This window comes from Hemiscyllium ocellatum, chromosome 19 (assembly GCF_020745735.1).
Source record: "Hemiscyllium ocellatum isolate sHemOce1 chromosome 19, sHemOce1.pat.X.cur, whole genome shotgun sequence".
In the NCBI taxonomy this organism is placed as follows: Eukaryota; Metazoa; Chordata; class Chondrichthyes; order Orectolobiformes; family Hemiscylliidae; genus Hemiscyllium; species Hemiscyllium ocellatum.
In genome coordinates, this window is record NC_083419.1 from 47,562,095 (window position 1) to 47,587,829 (window position 25,735).

General features: G+C 40.4%; 1 protein-coding gene across 3 annotated transcripts in view; it reads left to right on the forward strand.

Annotated features, from left to right (window-relative positions):
• The window catches only part of LOC132824744 (ninjurin-2-like), a 243,900-nt gene that overhangs the window by 200,983 nt on the left and 17,182 nt on the right, over window positions 1–25,735 (forward strand). Inside the window, exon 1 of one of the 3 annotated variants that reach the window (XM_060839434.1) lies at window positions 21,201–21,360. The exons of 1 other annotated variant lie outside the window; for it this stretch is intronic. In XM_060839434.1, the coding sequence (XP_060695417.1) occupies window positions 21,358–21,360 (3 nt within the window). In that variant the 5' untranslated portion in view covers window positions 21,201–21,357. Of the gene's footprint in view, window positions 1–21,200; window positions 21,361–25,735 lie in introns of those variants that run through there. One more of the 3 variants, XM_060839433.1, reaches the window with a different exon arrangement.

Consider the following 25,735-nt stretch of genomic DNA (forward strand, 5'->3'; position numbering starts at 1 on the left):
GATTCTTTTTGCAGATTCTTTTGCACAAGGTGAATTGGCTTCACATGGACATTTTCTAACTCTTGCTACCCACCTCTCGGGTACAAATGCCTCCTTCAGCTTTGGTTTATTTCTTCCAAGTCACTGCACCTGGTTAAAATGCTTTATTTCACTATATTTGCATTCAATGTACAAAACCCATTTATTTCTACTAATATACAGCATGGAATTTCCTCTTATTTTACCACAACTGAAAAATAATGAAAGTTCAAAGCACAGAAATACTCATTACTAAAATGCTTAAGTTACTGTGACAAAATTCACACATAAAGTTTTGATACAACATTAAGAAATTGGGATTGTTTAATTTTACAAAGAAGGCCCTCTAAATTGCTTAAGTTAAATGTTCAAGATTATAAAGAGAATTATTAGAAATAATCAAGACAGATTTTTACCTATAGCAAAGGGTTCAAATGTCAGAGGGCAAGGAAAATTTAGTAGAACTTTTTAAATCTAAAGTATGAAAGTTACCAAGAATATAATTGAATCAAGCAACTTAAATATATTAAAAACATAAATAATGTGTATAAGTACAGAAACCATGAAGTTTGGGTTGATCTATGAGAATTGGCCTTTACCTCTTTTTAAGGCCTTCAATATTATGATTCAATGTAAAAAAAAATCCAATGCTTTCAAGGGCTGTTTCCCAAAATTTTCCAGAAAGCCCTCAAACCATATCAAAACAAGATATTAGTCTTCGTGTAATCTGCTGCACAAAGGACTACTTGCAATTTGAACAGATGTTGTAAATTGCTTTTTGATTTGGTTCTCTGAGCCAGAATAAATTAGTACTTCCTGAATTTACTGCCTCTTTTCAATGTCTAACCACAACATAGAACTAAGTTTCTATTAGAAAGCTGCCTATTTGTAATTGCCAGAGGTAATGCCTGTGACATATGTAGCATATTCCAGCATTCTGTGTGAACCTTTCGCCTTCCTCATTTAGGAGAAAGTGAGGACTGCAGATGCTGGAGATCAGGGTCAAAAAGTGTGTTGCTGGGAAAGCACAGCTGGTCAGGCAGCATCCAAGGAGCAGGAGAGTCGACGTTTTGAGCATAGGCTCTTCATCAGTAATGGGGAATGCCTTCCTCATTTACCATACATATAACGGATAGGAGATTCTGCACAAATCTAGTGAAACATCAGATGATGACATTAATTGTGGGTGGAAGAAATGTGTACTTCCAAGTGCAGGAATTTTCATAATTTGCCTTATTAATGGAAATTTTCTAAGTCTGCTTCACTCCTGCTGACCTTTAAAGATCAAATATTAAAGTTGCGCTAAAGTTCCTCTTGCGCAAGGCTAACTTCTTGATTTTTCTTTGGTATCACTTTTTCTGTGTGTTTGGTTCTTAAGATTTGATTTAGTTCTTGTCCTTTAGAAAACTGAACTCCAGGTGTGGTTGCAGCATTAGCTATTTCTGTTGTACTCCTTTAGATTTGATTTGATCCAATGTACTTTCCTGCCACTTTTGGGATGATCCATGTGTTTTTGGAGGAAAAACTATCTTTTACATAAGGGTGATGGTCCCTTTAAAGGCTCGGTTTCTTTGAAAGAAGATTTCTATTAAAAAGTAACTTGCTTCTGGGCAAAGTTTGGTTGCAATTTTGTGTGATGGTGAAAAAAGTTTAAATCTCTTGTTAATTGAAGGACTCCTAACAATGAATTAAACTTAGGGAGAGTGAAAGCGACAGAGAGAACAATTAGATGGAAGACTGCAGAGTCAGAGAATCTTATTACCGGGAGGGTTTTGATTAAGGTGGCAACACTTAAGATATTAGTGACACTTGTACTTCACAGAGAATCTACACCATGAGCACTAAATAAAAGGGGCAAACCTCAGATTGAATGGTTAATCTTTCAATTTCAGTGAGTGTCTGACTGAAATTTTGGGAAATATATTCTCAGCCAAATGGATGTGGAAGGAAAATTGAGTAAGGAAATTTAGTTTAAATTGCAAGTAGTTTGCACCCCTAACATATTTGATGTAATTATTTCAGATAGAATGTAGCTAATAGTATTCAAGCTCTTGGAATTTTGTTAAATTCTTTTGCTTTAAGCAGTGAATCGTGACTTCACTTTTTAGGTAAATCCTTGGGTCTGTGGACTCTAAGAAGATAAATAAAACAATACTGGTCTCAACTAAATCAGTACATTGTAGTGAAGTAGATTTCTTTTGTTTAATAGCAAATGAGGATCTAAGTACTCAAAACAATTCCCTGCGACACCAGCTTTGCCTAACTCAAACACATAGGAGTCTAATCTTCTTCGCCTCCAGAAATTATTGTGTGGTGGGGGAGGTGCGGATGGGGGGGGGGGGGGGGGGGGGGGGGGGGGGGGGGGGGGGAGTGGGGTGGGGGAGGTGGTGATGCACATTTAACCTGTGCCTGTTAATTAAAATATAGGCAGAACACGAGCTTTGTCTGCTTGCCCATTAGAACAATGCTGTGTGCAGCCAAATTAACCATCATCATCATTGGCTGCTTTGCATCAGATCTCATTACAGCCTTCATTCAAACAAGGACAATAGAACTGATTTTCATAGGTGACGTGTAAGTAGCTGCTCATAGAATCAAGGCAGCATTTGACTGAAGATGGCATCAAGGAACTCTTGTAAAATTGAAACATCTGAACCTGACTGCAGCAAGATGCAGAGAACATTTAGCTTTAGGCTGCCAAATGGCAAGTGACAATTGTGCTACACAACTGTCAGGTGATGACCATGCCCTGGAAGAAAGGGTTTTACAATTATAAGGTTTATAAGATTATTATCTTTGGGACTGTAGCTTTAAAGTTAAGGAAAAATAAAGTGTAACTCGTTCTGAAGTCTGCCTGACAGAATTGATGAAAGGCTTTGATTGGTTACTGAGATGAAGTTGTAGGACATTTATATTCAGAGCTAATGGCAGCTGCCTGTGAGTTTGCAATTTGCTCTGAGTCTCCCAAAATCCCAAAAAGGATTTATTAGCATCAATTTGTAAGCAGTTTTTCTGTAAGATGTCCATTTACTTCCAAGTTGAAAGGGAAAGTTTATAAAAGAAAGCTAATTAGTATTTCTATTTGGATTCAAAATTAATGTGTTTCAGATTCCATTGGGAAGAGAACAGATGGAGGTTCATGCAATTGCAACATTTAAAAGGCACTGGAGCAGGGTTTACTGTGGGGACTGCATTTACCAGACTTTCCAAAAAGCGATGAAAGCATCTAGAGCTGGTCACTTGGTATTGCTACTTGGTGAAGTGGAGATACAAGAACACATTGAGTGCAACTGTAGGTTGTTTGTAAATAGGCTTTTAATTCCATAGATAGTACAATATGCAATAAAGATTAAATGTTCCTTTTTGTGGCTTCAGGCACAAGTTGCCACAAAAATCATAGTGTTTAGTCAAAAGTGCTTTCTGTCATTTGACATTATCTTAGCTACGAACTGAACGTTCAAACTTCTTTTTAATTGTTATCAGTCATGATTAACATTGCAACAGGAGTCTAACTACTTCACCTTAGCATTCACTGAGATTTCCATAATTCAATCACCCTAGGTCACACAGGAACAGAAATTTAACTGGATGGATAGTGTAATTACAAAGGCTGGGTATCCTGCAGTGAATGACTCAGTTCTTGACTCTTCAAAGCCCCCCACTGATGGGGCTGAAATCAGGAACGCAATAAACTACTTGTATGGATGAGTATTGTACCTACAACACCTAAGATGTGTGACCTAAGCACACTTGATGTGCAATTCTTTTATATTCACAAACAGCACAGTGTGAATGGCAATCATTAAAGGGGAAACAGAGAATCAGAAGTCCTAAAATTAATCCTCAGGCTGATAAAGACAAAACCCATACTTAGGATTTCCATTCCTTATTTTTGCTTTATTTGCGCTAAATTATTTTTTAAAGAGATGTTAGTGTTGTTTTCCCTGGCATCTAATGACAACTTATTAATTTTTATTTGAACTGTGAGATGATTTTCAAAATTTGGCAAACTTAATTTATCTTGACTTTATTCTCACCTCTGAGAAAATGCCCAAATTTCTGCTTTGAGTATGTTTTCTACTTTTGTTGATGTGACTGAAGCCAAAATATTGGCATGTTGGCATGCACTACATGAAAGATGTGAACAGGTTTTATATTTTTGCAATATTCAATGGGCTGAATATATTCAATTAGGTACGTTTCCAATAGGCAAAGAGGTGCAGTGCAGACCTGAGTATTAAAGAGCCTGTAAATGAGATGAATACAATGTTTTTGTGTTTTGTAAATGATTTTAACGTTACGATGTGATGCTAAAATATATGGAGGTAAGATACGTTTTAAGACATATTTGATGACCCTCCACCAGAAAGCTTTAATAATAAAGCTTACATCTTCACAGTCATTTTGACGTGCTTTTGTATGTAAAAATTTATTTTCCATAAATGCTTCAATAGAACCAAAAGAAATTCATAAAAGTGAGCACAAAGAGACTACAAGGACTAAAAGTAGCTAATTATATAGATTTAATTTTACAATGAATGAATTTATTTGAAGCTTACTTCATAGATAGCATCAGAGTCATAGAGATGTATAGCATGGAAACAGATCCTTCGGTCCAACTCATCCGTGCCGACCAGATATCCCAATCCAATGTGGTCCCACCTGCCAGCGCACAGCCCATATTCTTCCAAACCCATCCTGTTCATATACCCATCCAGATGCCTTTTAAATGTTGCAATTGCACATGCCTCCATCACTTCCTTTGGCAGCTCATTCAATATACATACCACCCTCTGTGTGAAAAAGTTGCCCCTTAGGTCTCTTTTATATCTTTCCCCTCTCACCCAAACCCTATGTCCTCTAGTTCTGGAATCCCCCATTCCAGGGAAAATACTTTGTCTATTTACCATATCCATGCCCCTCATTATTTTATAAACCTCTATAAGGTCACCCCTCAGCCTCCGATGCTCCAGGGGAAACAGCCCCAGCCTATTCAATCTCTCCCTGCAGCTCAAATCCTCCAACCCTGGCAACATCCTTGTAGATCTTTTCTGAACCCTTTGAAGTTTCACAACATCCTTCCAATAGGAAGAAGATCAGAATTGTACGCAATATTCCAAAAGTGGCCTAATCAATAAAGGAAAGTATACCAAACGCCTTCTTCACTATCCTGTCTACCTGCGACTCCACTTTCAAAGAGCTATGAACCTGCAGTCCAAGGTCTCTTTGTTCAGCAAAACTCCCCAGGATCTTACCATTAAATGTGTAAGTCTTGCTAAGATTTACTTTCTGAAAATGCAGCACCTCGTATTTATCTAAATCTCCATCTGCCACTCCTCAGCCCATTGGCCCATCTGATCAAGCTCCCTTTGTAATCCGAGATAACCTTCTTTGCTGTCCGCTACACCTCCAATTTTGGTGTCATCTGCAAACTTACTAACTGCACCTCTTATGCTCACATCCAAATCATTTATATAAATGATGAAAAGTAGTGGACCCAGTATTGATCCTTGTGGCACTCCACTGGTCATAGACCTCCAGTCTGAAAAACAACCCTCCACCACCACCCTCTGTCTTCTACCTTTGAGCCACTTCTGTATCCAAATGGTGAGTTCTCCCTGTTTCCATGAGATCTAACCTTGCTAACCAGTCTCCCATGGGGGACTTTGTCGAACGCTTTACTGAAGTCCATATCGATCACATCTACTGCTCTGCCCTCAACAATCGTCTTTATTACATCAAGATTGTGAGATATAATTTCCCACACACAAAGCCATGCTGACTATCCCCAATCATTCCTTGCTTTTCCAAATAAATGTACATCCTATCCCTCAGGATTCTCTCCAACAACATGCCCACCACTGATGTCTGGCTCACTGGCCTATAGTTCCCTGGCTTGTCCTTACCACCTTTCTTAAACAGTGACACTTCGTTAGCCAACCTCCAGTCTTCAGTCACCTCACCTGTGACTATCAATGATACAAATATCTCAGCAAGAGGTCCAGCAATCACTCCTCTAGCTTCCCACAGAGTTCTAGGGCACACCTGATCAGATTCTGGAGATTTATCCACTTTTATGTGTTTCAAGACAGCCAGCACTTCCTCCTCTGTATTATGGACATTTTTCAAGATGTCACTATCTATTTCCCTACATTCTATATTTTCCATGTCCTTCTCCATGGTAAACACCGATACTCATTTAGTATCTCCCCCATCTTCTGTAGCTCTAAGCAAAGGCTGCCTTGCTAATCTTTGAGTGCCCTATTCTCTCCCTAGTTACCCTTTTGCCCTTAATCTATTTATAAAAACCCTTTGGTTTCCCCTTAACCCTATTTGCCAAAGCTATCTCTTGTCCCCTTTCTGCCTTCCTGATTTCTCTCTTAAGTATACTCCTACTGCCTTTATATTCTTCTAAGGCTTCACTCAATCTATCCTGTCTATACCTGACATATACTTCCTTTCTTTCTTAACCATACCCTCAATTTCTTTAGTCATCCAGCATTCCCTATACCTACCAGCCTTTCCTCTCACCCAACAGGAATATTCTGTCTCTGGAACCTCGTTATTTCATTTCTGAAAGCTTCACATTTTCCAGCTTGATGAAGGGCTTTTGCTTGAAACGTCGATTCTCCTGCTCCTCGGATGCTGCCCTACCATAACCATCCTATTATTCTTACGGATAACTGAGATCTACTTACAAATTTGTTTTGCAATTTTCCACTGACTATTGGGGGGAGGTCTATAATGCAATCCTAATAAGGTGATCTTCCCTTTCTTATTTCTCAGTTCCATTCAAATAACACCCCTGGATGTATTTCTGTGAATGTCCTCCCTCTGTACAGCTGTAATCCCTTATCAAAACATTACTCCATCTCTCTCTTGCCCCCATTTCTATCCTTCCTGTGGCATTAAGCTGCCAGTCATGTCCATCCCTGAGACATGTTTCTGTAATTGCTATGATATCCCAGTCCCATATTCCCAACCATGCCTTCAGTTCATCTGCCTTCCCTGTTAGGCCTCTTGCATTGAATTAAATGCAGTTTAATTTATAAGTCCTACCTTGTTCTCTGTTTTGTTCCTGCCTCCCTGACGGTTTGACTCGCTTCTGTTCTCAACTGTACCAGTCTCAGATTGATCTCTTTCCTCACAATCTCCCTGGGTCCCACCCACCCCACTTTACTAGTTTAAATCCTCAACAGCAGCTCCAGTAAATTTCCCTGCCAGTATATTAATCCCCTTCCAATTCAGGTGCAATCCACCCTTCTTGTACAGATCACTTCTACCCCAGAAGAGATTCCAATGATCCAAAAATGTGAATCCTTCTTCCATACACCAGCTCAACCATGCGTTCATCTGCTCTATCCTCTTACTTGTACCCTCACTAGCTCATAACACTGGGACTAACCCACATATTACTACTCTCGAGGACCTCCTTTTTAAATTCCTGCCTAACTCTCTATATTCTCCCTTCACAATCTCTTTGTTTTCACTTCCTATGTTGTTGGTAACCTGTAAATGATTTTTAACTGAAAGTTGTCTATCTGAACCAGTCATTATAATTTCCTGTTAACTGATTGTTCTTTGTTACAGATTCCTGGGGAGTGAGATATATGTGGAATGCATTGGTGCTATGGCTGCAGGTTACGTAATATACACTGGTTGCACACGCCAATTATATCAGAAATCTTTGAGCGATTTTTACCTTGTTTTTCTTAATTCAGTATTTGTTGTTTATGTCCTACAGGATGACAACATTTAGAGAAACATATGAGATAGTCTGAGTGAAGTAATATTCAATAATATACATTATTTTAGTGGTTGTTCTATCTGAGGGTATTACCTCTCCCATGCAGGGTCTTGTGTAGTTTCTTATCAAATCCTGTAATCTTGCCACTGATGTAATTTTTATGGTATGCTTCCATTGAGATCCAACCATTAATATGAATAATATTAATATTGAGACAGATACAGTCCAGCTATTGGAACTGACATAGAGACTATTGAGCATAGGAGACTTCTGCCTCCTTTGTTTGCACTTCATTAATTTGTCAGTTTAAACATTGTCTTGCATCATGTTCAGAATCACAAAAGTGCAATATAGCTAGAAGGGACACTTATGTTCTGCAGTTTCCCTAAATTGCTGGGCCATGATACAGGTTGTGGCTAATAGAAACTTTGAAATCCTATCATTTTTCTCTTAAAAATCTCTGAAATCTTAAAAATATTTCAACACAGATTTATAGTGAAATTATTCAGTTGATGCATTTTATTGTTTTGGAACAAATAATGTAGTGTTAGATCTTTTAAAAATATCAATCTGATGAAATGTTCTTGTTTTTATATAATAAGCCTGAATGCTAAGTTCAGATTGAATGCTTTGTGGCCTTAGTATTAGGTAAGGCCTCCTCTATATTGGGGAGACAGGCCGTCTACTTGCGGAACGTTTCAGAGAACACCTCTGGGTCACCCGGACCAACCAACCCAACCACCCAGTGGCTCAACACTTTAACTCCTCCTCCCACTCCACCAAGGACATGCAGGTCCTTGGACTCCTCCATCGCCAGACCATAACACGACGGTTGGAGGAAGAGCGCCTCATCTTCCACCTGGGAACCCTCCAGCCACAAGGGATGAACTCCGATTTCTCCAGTTTCCTCATTTCCCCTCCCCCCACCTTGTCTCAGTCAAATCCCTCGAACTCAGCACCGCCTTCCTAACCTGCAATCTTCTTCCTGACCTCTCCGCCCCCACCCCACTCCGGCCTATCACCCTCACCTTGACCTCCTTCCACCTATCACATCTCCATCGCCCCTCCCCCAAGTCCCTCCTCCCTACCTTTTATCTTAGCCTGCTTGGCACACTCTCCTCATTCCTGAAGAAGGGCTTATGCCCGAAACATCGAATCTCCTGCTCTTCGGATGCTGCCTGACCTGCTGCGCTTTTCCAGCAACACATTTTCAGCTCAGTATTAGGTAAGGCAATTAATTCCTTATCTCCACCAAGACAAAATCTCCCCAAATCAAGCACCAATTAGATTTTTAATGCTATTTGATGAGCTTCTTGTAAACTCAAAAGTCTTGCCAATTAATAGACAGTGAGGACTGCAGTTGCTGGTGAAATCAGAGTTGATAAAGCGCGGTGCTGGAAAAAGCACAGCAGGTCAGGCAGCATCGGAGGAGCAAGAGAGTTGATATTTCAGGCAGGAACCTTCTTCAGAACTGTGGTGGGTGAAGGTGGTTGAGAGATAAATGAGAGGAAAGGGAGTGGGACCAGGGGATAAGTAGGTGATAAGTGGGTGAAGGTAGAAAGTGATAGTGATAGTTCGGTGGGAAAGGTAGAGCGGATAGACGGAAAGGAAGATAGATAGGTCAGGTCAAGAGGGTGGATCTGAGTAGGAGGGTTGGATCTAAGATAGGGTGGGGGAGGTGGGATTTGGAAAATGCCGTGTGGTTGTAGGCAGAAAATGAGGTGTTCCTCCTCCAGTTTGTGGGTGGCCCTGTATAGGCAATTAAGTACTATTCCACATGAAGTTGCTGATCAATCAGGAGGCAGGCCCAGGCTGCATAGTGATGAGGAACTGCATTGGGGATTGATCATGAGGTCAGGATCAGGGAGTTGCAGTCAAGGACACAGGATTGATGCAAAAGGAGGTTCCCCCTAAATGTACCAGGTAGGCTGGCCCAGATTGCCAGGTAAACAGACAATTTTCTATCCTGTCAGGGCGGGAGGTAATCGGGGCTAGTGGAACATGGAAGCTCTCAATTGAATGACCACTTAGGGTCCCTAATTGGTGGCAGGTCGAGATGGTTGTCCATGGATGTTCTTGCTCAAAACCTAATTGCTAAGGTGGCGGGAGGAGGTTGAGCATCTCTCTGGGACAAAACAGCCAATTACTTGCCTTTCCTTACCATCTCCAGAGATACCTGTAGTTTATAGCTTTGGCATAAGTCATGTTTTCCAACAGTTGGAGGCATGGCAAGTGTATACCCCAGTGATTCCTTGTTCTTCTGAGGAAACAGTATCTAGATATTTCAAGCACAAGGTTAAGCTTCAGTAAACCAAGCTTGTCCATTCAAATTAACTTTTGCATTGAGCACAGACCAAATAAATTGGGAAGGATCTCCAGTTTTAAGGTTTGTCTTAAGATGCCATTGGCTTGTGTTTATTAGGTAGTCAATTAGGTCAGTTGGCTAGATGGCTAGTTTGCAATGTAAAGTGATCCCAACAGTGTGGGCTCAATTCTCTGCACCTGGAGAGATTCTTATTCAAGCACTCCCCTTGCCCAAGGAGATTGTCAGGTTAAACCCAGCCAGTCTTTCTCTAATGAGGGGGGTGTCTGGAGCATCTTTACCTTTTTCTGTCATCACCACAGAAGACACTAAAAGTATCCCAAGATTGGTAGAAAATCTAATTGGAGGAGAAGTATTAGGAAAACTAATAGAACTAAAAGCCAACAGATCTCCTGGATCTGATTACATGAATCCTAGGACCTTAAAACTATGGCTACAGAATGTGGGTTCATGGATTATAATGATACCCTAGAGTTTGGAAAAGTCCCAGCACATTGGAAAACTAAAAACCCTACTGAAAAAAGGAAGGAGGCAGAAAGCAAGAGTTAAAGAAAGGTAAAAAACCATTGTTCTCGCAGACCTCTCATTAGAGAGAGAGAGATGACTGATGATGGTTTCACCTGAGGGTTACTATGCCTCAGCTGATACAGAAATTGAATGCATGCTGTTGGCACTGCTCTGCATTGCAAACCAGCTGTCCAGCCAACTGAACCTCAGGGAGAGATGTTGAGTGATTACTGGTGTTTAAAAAAGTAGCAAGTTATTAATTAAAGTCTTTTTAAAAAGCTTTTTCACATATACTATTGTTGCTGTAAGGTTAATTCATTCTAAATACTGGTCGAATGGACATAGCAATACCATAACTTGGTATGATTTGGAGATGCCGGTGTTGGACTGGGGTGTACAAAGTTAAAAATCACACAATACCAGGTCATAATCCAACAGGTTCAATTGGAAGCACACTAGCTTTTGGAACGTCGCTCCTTCATCAGGTGGTAGTGGAGGGCTCAATCCTAACACATAGAATTTACAGCAAAAATTTACAGTGTGATGTAACTAAAATTATGCATTGAAAAATTGATTGTCTGTTAAGCCTTTCATCTGTTAGAATACCATGACAGTTTCATTTCCTTCATGTGTAAATCACAAAACCTTTTTTTAAAAAAAGTTGCATTCTCAGGTTAGCTGTTAACAATGGTGATAGCTAGACAATATGTTGAAGGTGTTAGCCCCCTGTGTTCTCTGTCTATGCCATGATGTTTAGATTGATTCCAAACTAAAGTGAGAAAACGGAGTTTTACATAAATTCGCGCAGTTTTTGAGCAAAGTACAATGTAACCCTGCAAGTACAAATTTACCCCACAAAATATATGTGTGCATGTGGGTCTTTGTCTGTCTATGGGTGTCTGTCTGTCTGGGTTGGGGGTTGAGAGTATGAGAAAGTGTGTGTGTATGTGTGTGTGTGTGCGTGCGCGTGCGCGTATTGAGTGCAGAGTGTCTTAAGTCTGTGAGGGAGTGCATGTGTGAGTGTGGGAGTGTGTCTGTAAGGGTGTGTGTCAATGTCTGTGTGCGCATCTGTGTATATGTGTGTCCATGTGCATGTGTGTATAGGAGTGCCAGTATGCGTGTGAGAGTGTGTGTGTAGGAGTATCTGTGTGTGTGTATAGTGTAATGGTGGTCACCTGTAATGTGACATGAAGCCAAGGTCCCAGTTGAGGCCCTCCCTATGGGTACCGAACTTAGCCATCAGCCTCTGCTCGGCCACTTTTCGCTGCTGCCTGTCCTGAAATCCACCTTGGAGGATGGTCACCCGAAGGTCCGAGGTCGAATGTCCTGGACCACTGATGTGTTCTTCAACTGGGAGGGAACACTCCTGTCTGTTGATTGTTGTGCGGTGCCTATTCATCCCTTGTCATGTTGTCCAAACACCATCCTACAACTCATCTGCTTTATCCTCGATCACACATCTTCACCTTTGACAACCAGTTCTTCATCCAGACACATGGAACAGCCATGGGGACCAAATTTGCACCCTAATACGCCAACATTTATATGCACAGGTTCGAACAAGGCTTCTTCTCTGTGCAGGATCTCCAACCAACATTGTACACCAGGTACATTGACGACATTTTCTTCCTCTGGAGCCATGGCGAGGAGTCACTGATCAACAAGTTTCATCCCACCACCAAACTTACCATAGACTACTCTCGACTATCTGTCTTATTCTTGGACACATGCATCTCCATCAAGGATGGACACCTCAGCACCACACTCTACCGCAAACCCACAAACAACCTCACAATGCTACACTTCTCCAGCTTCCACCCGAAACATATTAAAACAGCCATCCCCTATGGACAAGCCCTACGCATACACTGGATCTGCTCAGCTGAGGAGGAACGTGATGGACACCTGGAAACACTCAGGGATGCCCTCACAAGAGCGGGGTACGATGCTCAACTCATCGACCACCAGTTCCGACGTGCCACAGCAAGGAACCGTAAAGACCTCCTCAGGAGTCAGACACGTGCTGCAACTGACAGAGCACCTTTTGTTGTTCAGTATTTCCCAGGAGCTGAGAAACTATGCCATGTTCTTCGTGAACTGCAACACATTATCAATGAGGATGAGTACCTCACCAAGACCTTCCCCACACCTCCACTACCTGCCTTGAAACAACCGCCAAACCTCAAACAGATTGTTGTTCGTAACAAGCTGCCCGGCTCTCAGGCCAACTCCATATAACCCTATCACGGTAGGCGCTGCAAGATGTGTCAGAGTGTGGACATAGATACCACCATTATGCATGGGGACACCTCCCACCTTGTACAAGGCAGGTACTCATGTTTTTCAGCAAACATTGTCTATCTTATTCTTTGCAGGCAAGGATGCCTGGAGGCATGGTACATTGGGGAAACTGAGCAAAGACTGCGACAAGGGATGAATGGGCACCACACAACAATCAACCGACAGGAATGTTCCCTCCCAGTTGGGGAACACATCAGTGGTCCAGGACATTCAACCTCGGACCTTCGGGTGACCATCCTCCAAGGTGGACTTCGGGACAGGCAGCAGCGAAAAGTGGCTGAGCAGAAGCTGATAGCTAAGTTCGGTACCCATAGGGAGAGCCTCAACCAGGACCTTGGGTTCATGTCACATTTCAGGTGACCACCATTACACTATACACACACATAGATACTCCTACACACACACACACTCTCTCTCACACACAAAGGCACTCATATACACACATACACATGGACACATATATACACAGATGCGCACACAGACACCGACACACACCCTTCCAGACACACACAAATATTTGCTATAAATTCTCTGTGTAAGGATTGAGCCCTCCACTACCACCTGATGAAGGAGCGACGCTCCGAAAGCTAATGTGCTTCCAATTAAGCCTGTCGGATTATAATCTGGTGTTGTGTGATTTTTAACTTTATAACTTGGTATGCAGGGTATGAAGAGCCATGGTAAGTAGAAGTGCGCACACGTTGACATGAGGGTGTGAAGAAGAAGTTGGGCGTTGATTTGGGTGTGAGTAGCTGGTCAGGGGTTCTGAGTCTGTAGGAGGCTTATGGGGTTTGTCAAGTTGCTGAGGGATTGGGAAGGGGTGTGTATTTTATAGTTAAACAGGAGGTTGGTACACATTTTGATTCCTCCAAATTTTCCTGACTAACTATTAAGGTAAGAAGGTCAGAAGCCTTCAAACCTAACTCAGGCTTTTCCAGAAGGTTCCAGACCCTGGGTAATTGCAAGAGGAATTGGCTGTGCTGAGATGTCTGCATGGTCTAGCACGCAGCTTCTGTCTATTCTGATGTAAGGACTATCTTGGTATTGGAAGATCAGGGCAAAACTGTTTGCTGGCAAAGCTGGCATAATCATCACAATTCTTTGCTGATTTAATTCCAGCAAAACACTTACTGTAATAGATCTGGAGCAATATTCACTGAGAACGACGACAAACCTCAAACTGAAGCATTTACAAAATACAAAATACTGGAAGAATGGGTTACATTGATAGTTCTTGTGAGTGTGCACACAGAAAGTACATTATGGGCAAAGCATTAGGAAACTGCATGATTTTCCAGATATTAACCACTATTTCAGCCATAAATCAACTTGACTTAATATGCGAACAGAGTTTTATTTCACTTCTAGCCAAGGGATTGCAACTTGAAACTCAGAGGCATGAAACAGTCAACAACACAGCCATATTGCAATTGATGCATAAATTTAGAAATTGTTGTTGCCTCAAAAGCAAGGTTGGGTTGAAGCAGTTGGATGAAGGTGGTGAGGAAACCTGGAAACAAACAGCCTTAATCAATAGTTTCTTATTCTAGGATTTAATGTTCTGTATAAAATGTATAAATCATGCTTGTTGTAATGCTTACCTGGAAAAAGAACCTTGTTTTTTTTTGTGCGACAAGCTAATGATGAAAGCCCTACAGGTTGGAAACTGAGATTTTTTCAAATTATTTGCAAGGTTTCATTTCAAATCCTATGGGACTCAAGTTATAAAGGCAATTTCAAATTATTTTCTTCTTAAACATATGAAACAGACTGATCTATCATAATTTATTTTAGACCCCTGGCAGTGCAGCACGTTGATTCACATTGTGCTAAAGTAAACAAAGACTTGACATGTGAAAATATGTTTATTTTTGGTTATATGTAACAAACCCATAGCTTTGTGTCTTAAATTGCAAGACTGACGCTGTTGCATTTGACTGCTTGGTCAATATCCAAATGGATATACTTATACCTATACATTCTCTGGTTTAGCATCAGGAAGGCAGAAGTAATCCTCTGACACTTGCCAGAAAATTCAGTTCAGCTGAAGATTTCACCCCATCTGAACTGTTATATGAGCAAACTCAGAAATGACTTTGAGTTCAATTTTAAACCTTAAATTTAGTCCAATATATTGGAACTACACTTGAAAAAATTGTAAGAAGTTATAATTAAAATTAAACAACATGTTTTACCATGACACTTTGCGGTGTTACATTGAAGGTATTTTCCATTTACAAGATATGAATCATATTCCAAAAGAATGTTCTGTCTTCGAAAGAATTGACCATTGTAGCGTACGAATTTCAGTGATGGTGTGAAGACAGGCTTGTAGGTACTATATCCCAATGATTAGCTGATACACTCTATTTGATTCTATCTTTGGTTGTTTGTACCAAACCAAATACATGCTGTACAAAACCCGAAACAGATGTGATTCTGTGCAGAGGCAGCACTTGCTGAACAATCCAGAGTGTGTTAATGGTTCCAGCAGAACCATTTAAGATATTCAGTTCAGCTTTTAACAAGACACATTTACACTCGCCACAAGTGACAGACACGGAAATGATTTCCCTGCAAAGACGAAGGTACATTTAAATGCCTTGCATCGCATTCTATTACCTGAGAGCCTTTTATTTCCCCTTTGAATTCTAAATGGAAATGCCTTATTCAATTGGTATTGCCAATTAATCAGTATATTTTTCTTCTGTCGTATAAGTTATTGTGATCATTTAAAATTTGGCATTTTCATTTTTGCGGTGATGAGTACAAGATGAAAAGTATTGGCATCACATCTCTCCTTTCAGCTACCTTTATGATAAACTGATGTTGTCATTGGACTGAATTACCACAATACTATTTATGTATGACACATATTTGATTAATTTCATATACATTTTGCACCAACAAAAAGGGTTTGCTGAATAAACATAATGTTGCATAATTTTTAAAACTGTTAAGATGTTTAATTATTTTTTTAATTCAAGAGTTTTTTTGCCTGCTTTAGAGTATGATTCACAATTGTATTGGGTTAACAGCTTGGATGAGTTGTAGCATGGCAGCAAATTTCAACGTAGGATGCCTTCAAAATACTTCTCATGCACCGAGCAGTTACAAAATCACACAATACCAGGTTATAGTCCAACAGGTTTGTTTGGAAGCACTAGCTTTCAAGGCGCTGCTTTTTCATCAGGTGGTTGTGAAACAGGACTGCAAAACACATAATTTACAACAAAATATTACTGTAAAAGAATGATACATTGAACAAACGTAAATTGTTAAGTCTTCCATTTTTTAGAATGGATTGGCTGGTTTTGGTTCTTTAATATTGAAATTCCAGAATTTCTTTTAAGTCACATTCTCAAGATAATTTAAAGTTTTATAACAAAAGGTGACATCTTAGCTCAGACAATGCCATAAAGGTGTGAGTCAGACCAATCCTGAGTCAGACTGGCTCTATTACCAAAGAGGAATTTATAAATGTTATATGGATTCACTGCCTGCATTGATTGTTTGCAGGTTCTGCATTTGGCCTCTGACCTTTGGGTGACCATCCTCCAAGGTGGACTTCGGGACAGGCAACAACGCAAAGTGGCCAAGTAGAAGTTGATAGCCAAGTTCAGTACCCATGAGGAGAGCCTCAACCTGAATCTTGGGTTCATGTCAGACTGCAGGTGACCCCACTGCACTACACACACACACACACACACACACACGCAGACTCTCTCTCATACACAAGCTCTCTCTCATATGCACACGCATACACATCCCACATTCAATAGCCACACATGCACCCACTCACAGGCTATGTCCCATCACACTCACACACACACACACACCCTCCCAAGCTTGTCCACATGCAGACACATACTCTCTCATGTGCACTCACACTCGCATGCACACACACTGTCTCTCCCTGTCCTGCAAGTACGCACACATATAGCTTTATATGCAGCATTTGCAGAATTTTATTTGCAGACACATTGTATTTTGCTCAAAAAATGCAGAACATCTAAGTTTGCTCAATGTATAATTGTATCAATGTAATCTTTTGCTATAAATTCTATGTTTTATGTTCTGTTTCACAACCACCTGATGAAGAAGCAGCACTTTGAAAGCTAGTGCTTCCAAATAAATCTGTTGGACTATAACCTGGAGTTGTGTGATTTTTAACTTTGTCCATTCCAGTCCGACTCGGGCTCCTCCAAATCAGAACTTAGGAGTATTTGAGGTAAATGAGATCTAGGTCTGCCAATTTGTCCACTGGATCTCAAAAGCAAACAAGAATGCCTGAATAATTAATGTATGAATGCCAAATATGTGTTGACATGTGAATTATTTATTCATTATCTTACTTTAAGTAACCAACATGAAATAATAAAGCAACATGTGTTGTGAATAATTTAAGACTGTAGGCAATTTTTTGTGTCCCAATGGGGCTTAGAATCTGGTTGGGAAATGTAACATTTTGTTTTTTCTGGTTGCAGTAATCAATTCCCTTTGCATTGCAGTTGTAGACTTACTTTTACACAATTGAGGAATTTCCCCTGCAGTAAGCCTCATAGCGTAAGGAACCAGGGTTCGATTAGGTGACAGTCTGTATGGAGTTTGCACATTCTCCTTGTGTCTGCGTGAGTTTCCTCCAGGTGTCCCAGTTTCCTCCCACAGTCCAAATAGGTGCAGGTTAGGTGGATTGGCTGTGCTAAATTGACCATAGTATCCAGGCAGGTGCAGGTTAGGTGGGTTAGCCATGAGAAATGCAGGGTTACAAGGATTTGGTAGGTGGGTGGGTCCAGGAGGGATTATCTTCAGAGTGTCGGAGTGGGCTTTATGGGCTGAAAGGCCTGCTTCCACACTGTAGGGATTCTATTATTCTACTGGCTTTGAAATGTATTGTTCAATATGTAAACCATCTGATCGTTTGAATAGATTCCAATCCTTTAATTACTTTTGGATGTCCATCTCTCTCTGTTTCATTGAGCAGAATTGCTATGGATATGCTGGAAGCATCTATGGAGAGGGAAAGTTTATCATCCATTACCAGTTTGCTAATGGTTGATAACATCCCCATTAAGACCCATGGGAATCACAAATTTTCTGCCTCGGGAGCTTGTTGAGTATGAGCTCGCTTTGTAACAGCCCACCTGGAGCTCATCACCCGAGTTCTTTACCAAGCAAAGCCAGGGAGCTATGGTGGTGTGGTAGTAGTGTCCCTGTTTTTGGGTTAATCGTTTTGTGGGTAAAAAGTGAGGTCTGCAGATGCTGGAGATTAGAGCTGAAAATGTGTTGCTGGTTAAAGCACAGCAGGTCAGGCAGCATCCAAGGAACAGGAAATTCGACGTTTCGGGCCAGAGCCCTTCATCAGGATTAATTGTTTTGTGGTTCAAGTCCCATCTGCTCTTGAGTTGTGTAACAATGTCTCTGAACAGGCTGATTCAAATGTAAATTAAGCAGACTGTACTGCCTCCATGTCTACTTTGATTTAGGTCCCTATCCTGTTCATTTTGATGGCGTGCATAGCCCATAATGAGCTTTGCATGTAAATATTGAAATGGCTACATGGTACTTTCATTAGTTGTGGATTGTAGTTTAAAAAATGCAAAAAAAAGTCATGGTAATTTTGGTCACTCGGTTCTGGCTATTTCATTTAAATGGCACTTATTGTGCAGTAATAGTGTCTGTACCTCTGGACCAGGAGGTCCAGGTTCAAATACTACCTCCTTTAGATGTGTGTAGTAACATCTCTGAACAGGTTGATTAGAAAATGTATAAAGCAGACCCACTCAGGTACCTGGACCAGATTGGGCTCACTGTAAACTGATCCTGGCAGCATCTGTGGAGGGAGTTAAAGCTGCCAACTATCTGCTCCTATTCCAGGGTTATGTTTGAGCCTGTGTGTCATTGGAGAGAGAGAGAGAGAGAGAGACAGCACACTGTGTCCAACAGCACATTTGATGCCTTTAGACAGAGGTAGGTACCGCGGGGGATACTGTCCTTCATCTCTCCCTCAAGCTTCATTTTGATTTAGTCCTCATCCTCTCTCTCTACACCCTCCCTCACTCCCTACGCCCTTTCTCACCTTTTGACATTAGCATTGCCCATAATAGGCTTTGCTTGTAAATATTCAATTGACTGTGGTGGTATCCACTAGTTTTGCAAGACCATGGATCTGTGCCTGGGAAGTTTTGTTTCAATCTTTGTTAGTAAAGCGGCGTCTGCTGTGGCTGTCGAGACCCACATGGGAGTGGCATCCTCGGCTGAATTCTCATGAAAAGGAAGTCATGATGATCTGGTGGTGGGAAAGTTGGTTGATTGTGTGTGATAACACTTCAGAATATATAAGAAAATAAAGCAGAGCCTTAAGACCGCTTGTGGTGCAGTGAGTAGTGTTCCTATTCATAAACAATGAGGCATGGCTTCAAGTCCCACCTGTTCTAAAGGTGTACAATGGCATTTATGAACTTGTTGATTAGAAAATATGCAAAGTATGATTATACAAATCTTTAAGAGATTATACTTTGACTGGCTGTAAATGAATTTTAATTTGGTCTGAAATGCTGGGGATAAAGGATAAGGTCTTAATTTACCCTTTTTTCTGACTTTGCTATATTGCACACACCTAGCTGAATTCATGATCTCGGCATGACTCCAACAAACCTGTTCTTTCTTCAAACCTGAGTAGCCAGTAACGTTACAATGAATACCCCTAAGTATCTTGGGATTGCGATCCTGATTGTCAACTGGGACAGAGGCTGGTAATGCCAAATTTCCCATCTAACTGCTTTTGACCTTATCCTTGACTCATTTACGAACAGTAACTAAAAGACGAAGAATAAATTAGAATATTTAATTAATTGTAAAGTCATATACTTCTTAAAAAAAATCCAAACTATAATTACATTCTGAAACAATGAGACCCCACATATAAAATTAAATTCAAGGATTAGCAAAATTGGCGGTAATAATTCATTTACCCTTGAATGCACAAGCCCTGTATTTTTCTGGTATGATTAGTCAGTAATTAGTGAGTCTGGAAAGGTATTTTGATAGCACATCTTGTGGGGTGCTTGAAAAAAATCAGCAATTTCTGTATTTTTACCTGCTGAAGGTGATATCCAACTTATTTCATAACAGCAAAGCTGAATGCCCAGCCATCATCATTTTTATCAGCCTATTTTGTGCAGTAAAGTCTATTCCTCAATGATTTCAACAAGGTAAAATTTACAAAGCAGGGTCATGAAACAGCACCACTTTTATAAAATCTCTCAAACTACTGGTGTTACATTAATCATGGGGGTTAAGTGCTTCTGTTATCACCATCAACCTTTTTAATATGTGAACTAATACATTTTGCAATGGTATCGATTGTTCTGAGTTCTTTACATTGACTTGTTTGCTATCCTTAGTTGTTGCTGAGATTTATATATACTTGTGGCTTTGGTTGTGATGAGCTAAAATGAGAGCACTAAATGAAAATGGATTGCATCAAGTCTTAACTTGTTTCATCTAAATAGAAGTGAAAGATATGGGTTTAGCAAACATTTGTGGAATTACATTTATAAAGTTAAAAATCACACAACACCAGATTATAGACCAACAGGTTTATTCAGAAGCACTAGATTTTGGAGCGCTGCTCCTTCATCAGGTAGACAACCAAATAAATCTGTTGGTCTATAACCCAGAGTTTCTATGAGTTTTAACTTGTACACCCTGGTCCAACAACAGCACCTCCAAATCTTGTCATTTATAAGGTAGTGTAATACATGATTTTCTTTAAAAATCACACAAAACTCGATTATAGTCCAACAGGTTTAATTGGAAGCACACTAGCTTTCGGAGCGACGCTCCTTCATCAGGTGAAGGACTGTCGCTCCGAAAGCTAGTGTGCTTTCAATTAAACCTGTTGGACAATAACCTGTGTTGTGTGATTTTTAACTTTGTACACCCCAGTCCAACACTGGCATCTCCAAATCATGATTTTCTTTGTTTTTTTAATGTAACCAGTGCCATCTAGTGGAATTACTGGAAATTCCTTTCCAGTCTTGGCGTTAACAGTTTCCACTGAGACATGACCAGCAAGTAATATTGGCTAGATAAGGCCTGGATTATATCAGACAGCACATGTAATAACTTGCGATGACAACCTACTCAAAAAAGAATTCTCATTCTTATCATATTTAGGCTGATCACAAATTGCACGAACTAGCTTGGAAGTCAGGGTTGACATGCGCAGAAACTCTGTTCACACATTCAGATCTCATGTTTGTCTCTGACTTCTTTGGTATAAACTTGTCTCATGTATCACCCATTACTGAAACTACATATATCCCCAGCTTGATTTGTCTGCTGAGATGAAAGAAAGGGGAATACTACATGGATGATGAAGTGACTTGTTGGACAGAAAATGAAAACATTAGTTTCTTTCAGGAATGACAGTGGCTGAAAACGAAAAGGTCTGAAGATGGTTAGTGATAAGGAATCGTATTCATATTATATTATAAAGCAGCAAACTCACTGCAACACAAGCAGTTGTTAAATTATAGCACTTTTTATCTTTAATTGTGATATGCATTTTTTCTAGGCAACTTAAAGTAGATGGAATTGTAAACAAAGTATGAGAACAATGCAGTTTTATCATGTTTGAACTCTAACCTAATAGCCACTTGACTTCGCCAAGATGCTGACTTTCTACTTACCATAATATAAAGGAGCTGAATATAAACCATGCCAAAGATTTAACTGATACCTGAGAAGGGACTGGGGGGAAGTTAGGGTAGAGAATAGGTGAGAGGAGCAGCAGGAAAAAGAGATAGGAGACAACTTAGAATTAAACATTCAATTAATGAACTGCACAGATTTCGAAGATACGTTATCAAGGAATGAATGGGTGTAAGGAGCACCCACCCCATTCCATTACCTTTATCTTAATTTTAAGAATGCAGTGGCAACAGTCAGATGCAATGGATGAGGAAGATGAAGGAGAGATTGAATAATGTGACCATGGATGAGGCCAGGAAGTGATGTTACATGTGGAAATTGCTGCTGTCACCTATTACCTGACCATAGATTCCAATATAAATGGGATCCATTTTCATCAGGGTTGCAGAGGCTACATATGGAAGTTAGCCTAGTTGGTTGTTGTATAAAGCAATATCAACAGCACAGGTTCAATTCCTGCACCAGCTGCTTCCATGAAGAACTTTCCTTTTCCATAAAAAGTGATGAACAGGGTAATCTATTTGCCTCTTTGAGCCTGCTCCACCATTCAAGAGGATCATGGCAGATCCAACATTCCTCAAGTCCATTTTCCTCTGGGTTTTTGCCTTAATCCTACTGATCAGTAATCTAGCTCATCCTTAAATATACACAAGGTCTCTGCTACTACAGTTCCCTGTGACAGGAAGTTCCAAGAACTCTGAACCCTTTGAGAGAAGATATTCCTCATCTTAGTCTTAATCTGATGCCCCTTTATTCTGAGAGTAGGGCATATAGATCTAGAACCACCTCAAGTGGAAACATCCTCTCAGCATTTACCTTTTAAGCCCTTAAGAATCCTCCATGTTTTAATGAGACCATGTCAAATTCTTTTATATTGCAATGAATAGTGTCCTACCTTGTTTAATTTATAATCCCTCCATTTTGATGATCATCCAAATGAACCGTTGAATCTCTGACCTGCCTCCAATGAAATAGCATCTTTCCTTAAATAAGAGGATGAAAACTGTTCACAACAGTCTAGGTGTCTCACCAGCAACTTGTACAGTTGTAGTAGGACTTCCCGACTCTTATACTCCAACTCGCTTGAGAAAAGGGCCATTATCCCATTAGCTTCCTGATTATCTGCTGCATCTGTGTGCTAGGTTTCTATATTTTGAGTACCAGTACTTGCAAGTCGCTTTGTATTGTAGCTATCTGCAGTTTTTAAAAATTTGATTAATACTGTTCTTTGGTTTTCCCTTGCAAAATGAACAACTTCACATTTTTCCACTTTATACTCCATTTGCAACTCATTGCCCGCTAACTTAACCTGTCAAAATCTCTCTGTAAACTGTTTATGTTCTTCTTGCACTTGCCTTTCCTCCACTTTCACCTTACCTTTACATTTGGAGCTGGAAGGATTTACCTGGTTAGCTGTTGTGGGGAGGACAATAGCAGCTCTCCACCAAGCTCAAAGCCGTCATGGTAACTGGTAGCATTCTGACTGAGATCCAGAGAGAGAAGAAACTCTTGTTCAACATTCTCTCTGCTCACAATGTCCTCAACAACCAATACACGCATTAAATTATCCCCAGAGGAAATCTCCTTCACTCAAGTTGATAATCCTGAGAGGAGGATGGACTGTTTGCTTTCCAATGTCCCTTATGTTGAAAATTTTATTGACAGTACCTGCTGGACCTTCTTTCTTTGTTGCTGGTGGTCTCTTGTCACTCCTTCCCAAATGTTTCATCACTAAGTTTGGCTGCTCCAGCACTTCCAAAGATGGAGTCTCTTGCTGCATTCTTTTTTGTTGTTCACTCATGGTCATGGGCATTGCTGGTTGACCAGCATTTATTACCCAACCCTGGATGCCCTTGAGAAGGTGGTGGTGAGCTATAGTCACAGATGCTGTATCTGGAGTAGTAGTGAGATTAGGAGAGTGAGAATCTACCATTGGTGTGGCTGAAGCAGCTCGTTTAGGAGAGATGAGAATCTATAATTGGATGAACAAATTTTGTCTCTCTCATGCTCGTTGCTTCTCCAAACATGGCTGTGCAGTCAGTTTCCATTCTTGCAACAGAAATGAATTTTTTTCAGCTCTAGTATGAGGTTTGTGGCAGATATATAAAATGGCAGATTTCCAAAATATAAACACTGGGAATCCGCCAAATAGCAGACATTTATCATCTCTGCGCTCCTCATTCATCTTTTTCAAATTTGTTCCTTAAATATGAAGTTTGCTGGCTAAGTGAGCATTTATTGCCCATCCCTAATTGTCCTTGAAATGATGGTGGTGAATTGCCTTCTTAAACTGGTGTATTTAATGTGGTGGAGGTAGACTCACAGTGCTGTCTCAGGGAGTTCCGGGATATTGACCCTTGTTAAATACTTTCAAGTCAGGATGGTCTCTGATTAGGTATTGAGCTTGCAGGTGGTAGATTTCCCATCTGTCTCCTTTTCTTGGTAGAGGTTATGGATTTGGAAAATATTGTTGAAGGAGCATTGTAGTCCTGCTGATGTACCTGTCGCAGATGGCTCATGCTGCTAGCACTGTGGTGGAGTGAGTGAATATTTAACCTGGTGGATGGGGTGCTGATCAAGTGGGCATCTTTATTGCAATTAGTTTCAAGCTTCTTGAATGTTACAACTACAGTCTTTCCAGACAAGTTGAGATTATTCCAACCCTCCCTTAATTGTTTTGAGTAGATGGTGGAATGGCTTTGAGAATTGGGCATTGAGTTATTTTTTGCAGAATTCCCAGCCACTCACCTGTTTTTATAGCCACCGTACTTATATGGCTGGCTTAGGTTTTTGGTTAATGGCCACTCCCAAGATGTTGACGGTGATTAATTTAGCTGTCAATGCTGATCGATGTTAAAGAGAGATGGTTAAATCTTTCCTTATTGGACAATGTTATTGCTTGACAATTATGTGTACAATATTTGATGCCCCTTAGGAATCCAAGCTTCAGCATTGTCCAGGTTTCTTCAGTACCCTGCATGTTTGCAAATGGTACAGAACATTATAGAAGCATCATTGAATATCCCCACTTCTTACGTTGGAGGGAAGGTCATTGGTAAAGCAGTTGAAAATGATTCAGCTGTAAATTCTATCCTTAAGAACTCGTACAGCAATGTCCTGGGATTAGGATAATTGATCTCCAACCATCTAACCTGATACTGGGTTTAGTTTGAACAAGTGGAGAGCTTTGCCCCGACTCCCATTGACTTCAATTTTACTGAGGCTCCTTGTTCCAAGATACAATCAAATGCTGTCTTTAGGTCAAGGACAGGCAGTCTCACTTCATTACTGGAATTCAGCCATTCTGTTCATGTTTGCACCAAGTTTGCAATGAGTCTGATGTTCAAAAGGTATTGTAGAAACCAATTTGAGCATCAGCGAACAGCTGAATACTGAGTGAATGTTTCTAGGAAGCATTATGAATGGCACCTTTCATCACTTTGCTGATACTAAAATAGACAAAGGGGACGGTATTTCGGCAGGTTGGATTTATCCTTTTCTTGAGGTCTGAAAATAACTAGACAGTATCCCACATTGTCATGTAGATGCTGATCTCTCAGTACCATTTGCTTTGGATTCTCCTGAAAAAAATTATTATGTTATGCAAATACTGTGATTCCTGTTGAGCACCAGAAAGCATTCGCATTTGATTCTTTACCTAATCTGTGTTTGTCTTGCTCAGCCAAGAAGAAATAACGACCAACACAACCAGTTTCAAACAATCAAAAATCATCCAGTGTTTCAACTCCCACATGTTAGAATATAGAACATAGAACAGTACAGCACAGAATAGGCCCTTCAGCCCACGATGTTGTGCTGATCATTGATCCTCATGTGAGGTAAACCTAATGTATGAACTCTCAAATTTCTGTGACCATATGCATGTCCAGCAGTCTCAAATATCCCCAATGCCCTCGCTTCCACAACTGCTGCTGGCAACGCATTCCATGCTCTCACAACTCTCTGCATAAAGAACCTGCCTCTGACATCCCCTCTGTACTTTCCGCCAAACAGCTTAAAGCTATGACCCCTCGTGTTAACAATTTCTGCCGTGGGAAAATGTTTCTGGCTATCAACTCTATCTATGCCTCTCATTATCTTATATACCTCAATTAGGTCCC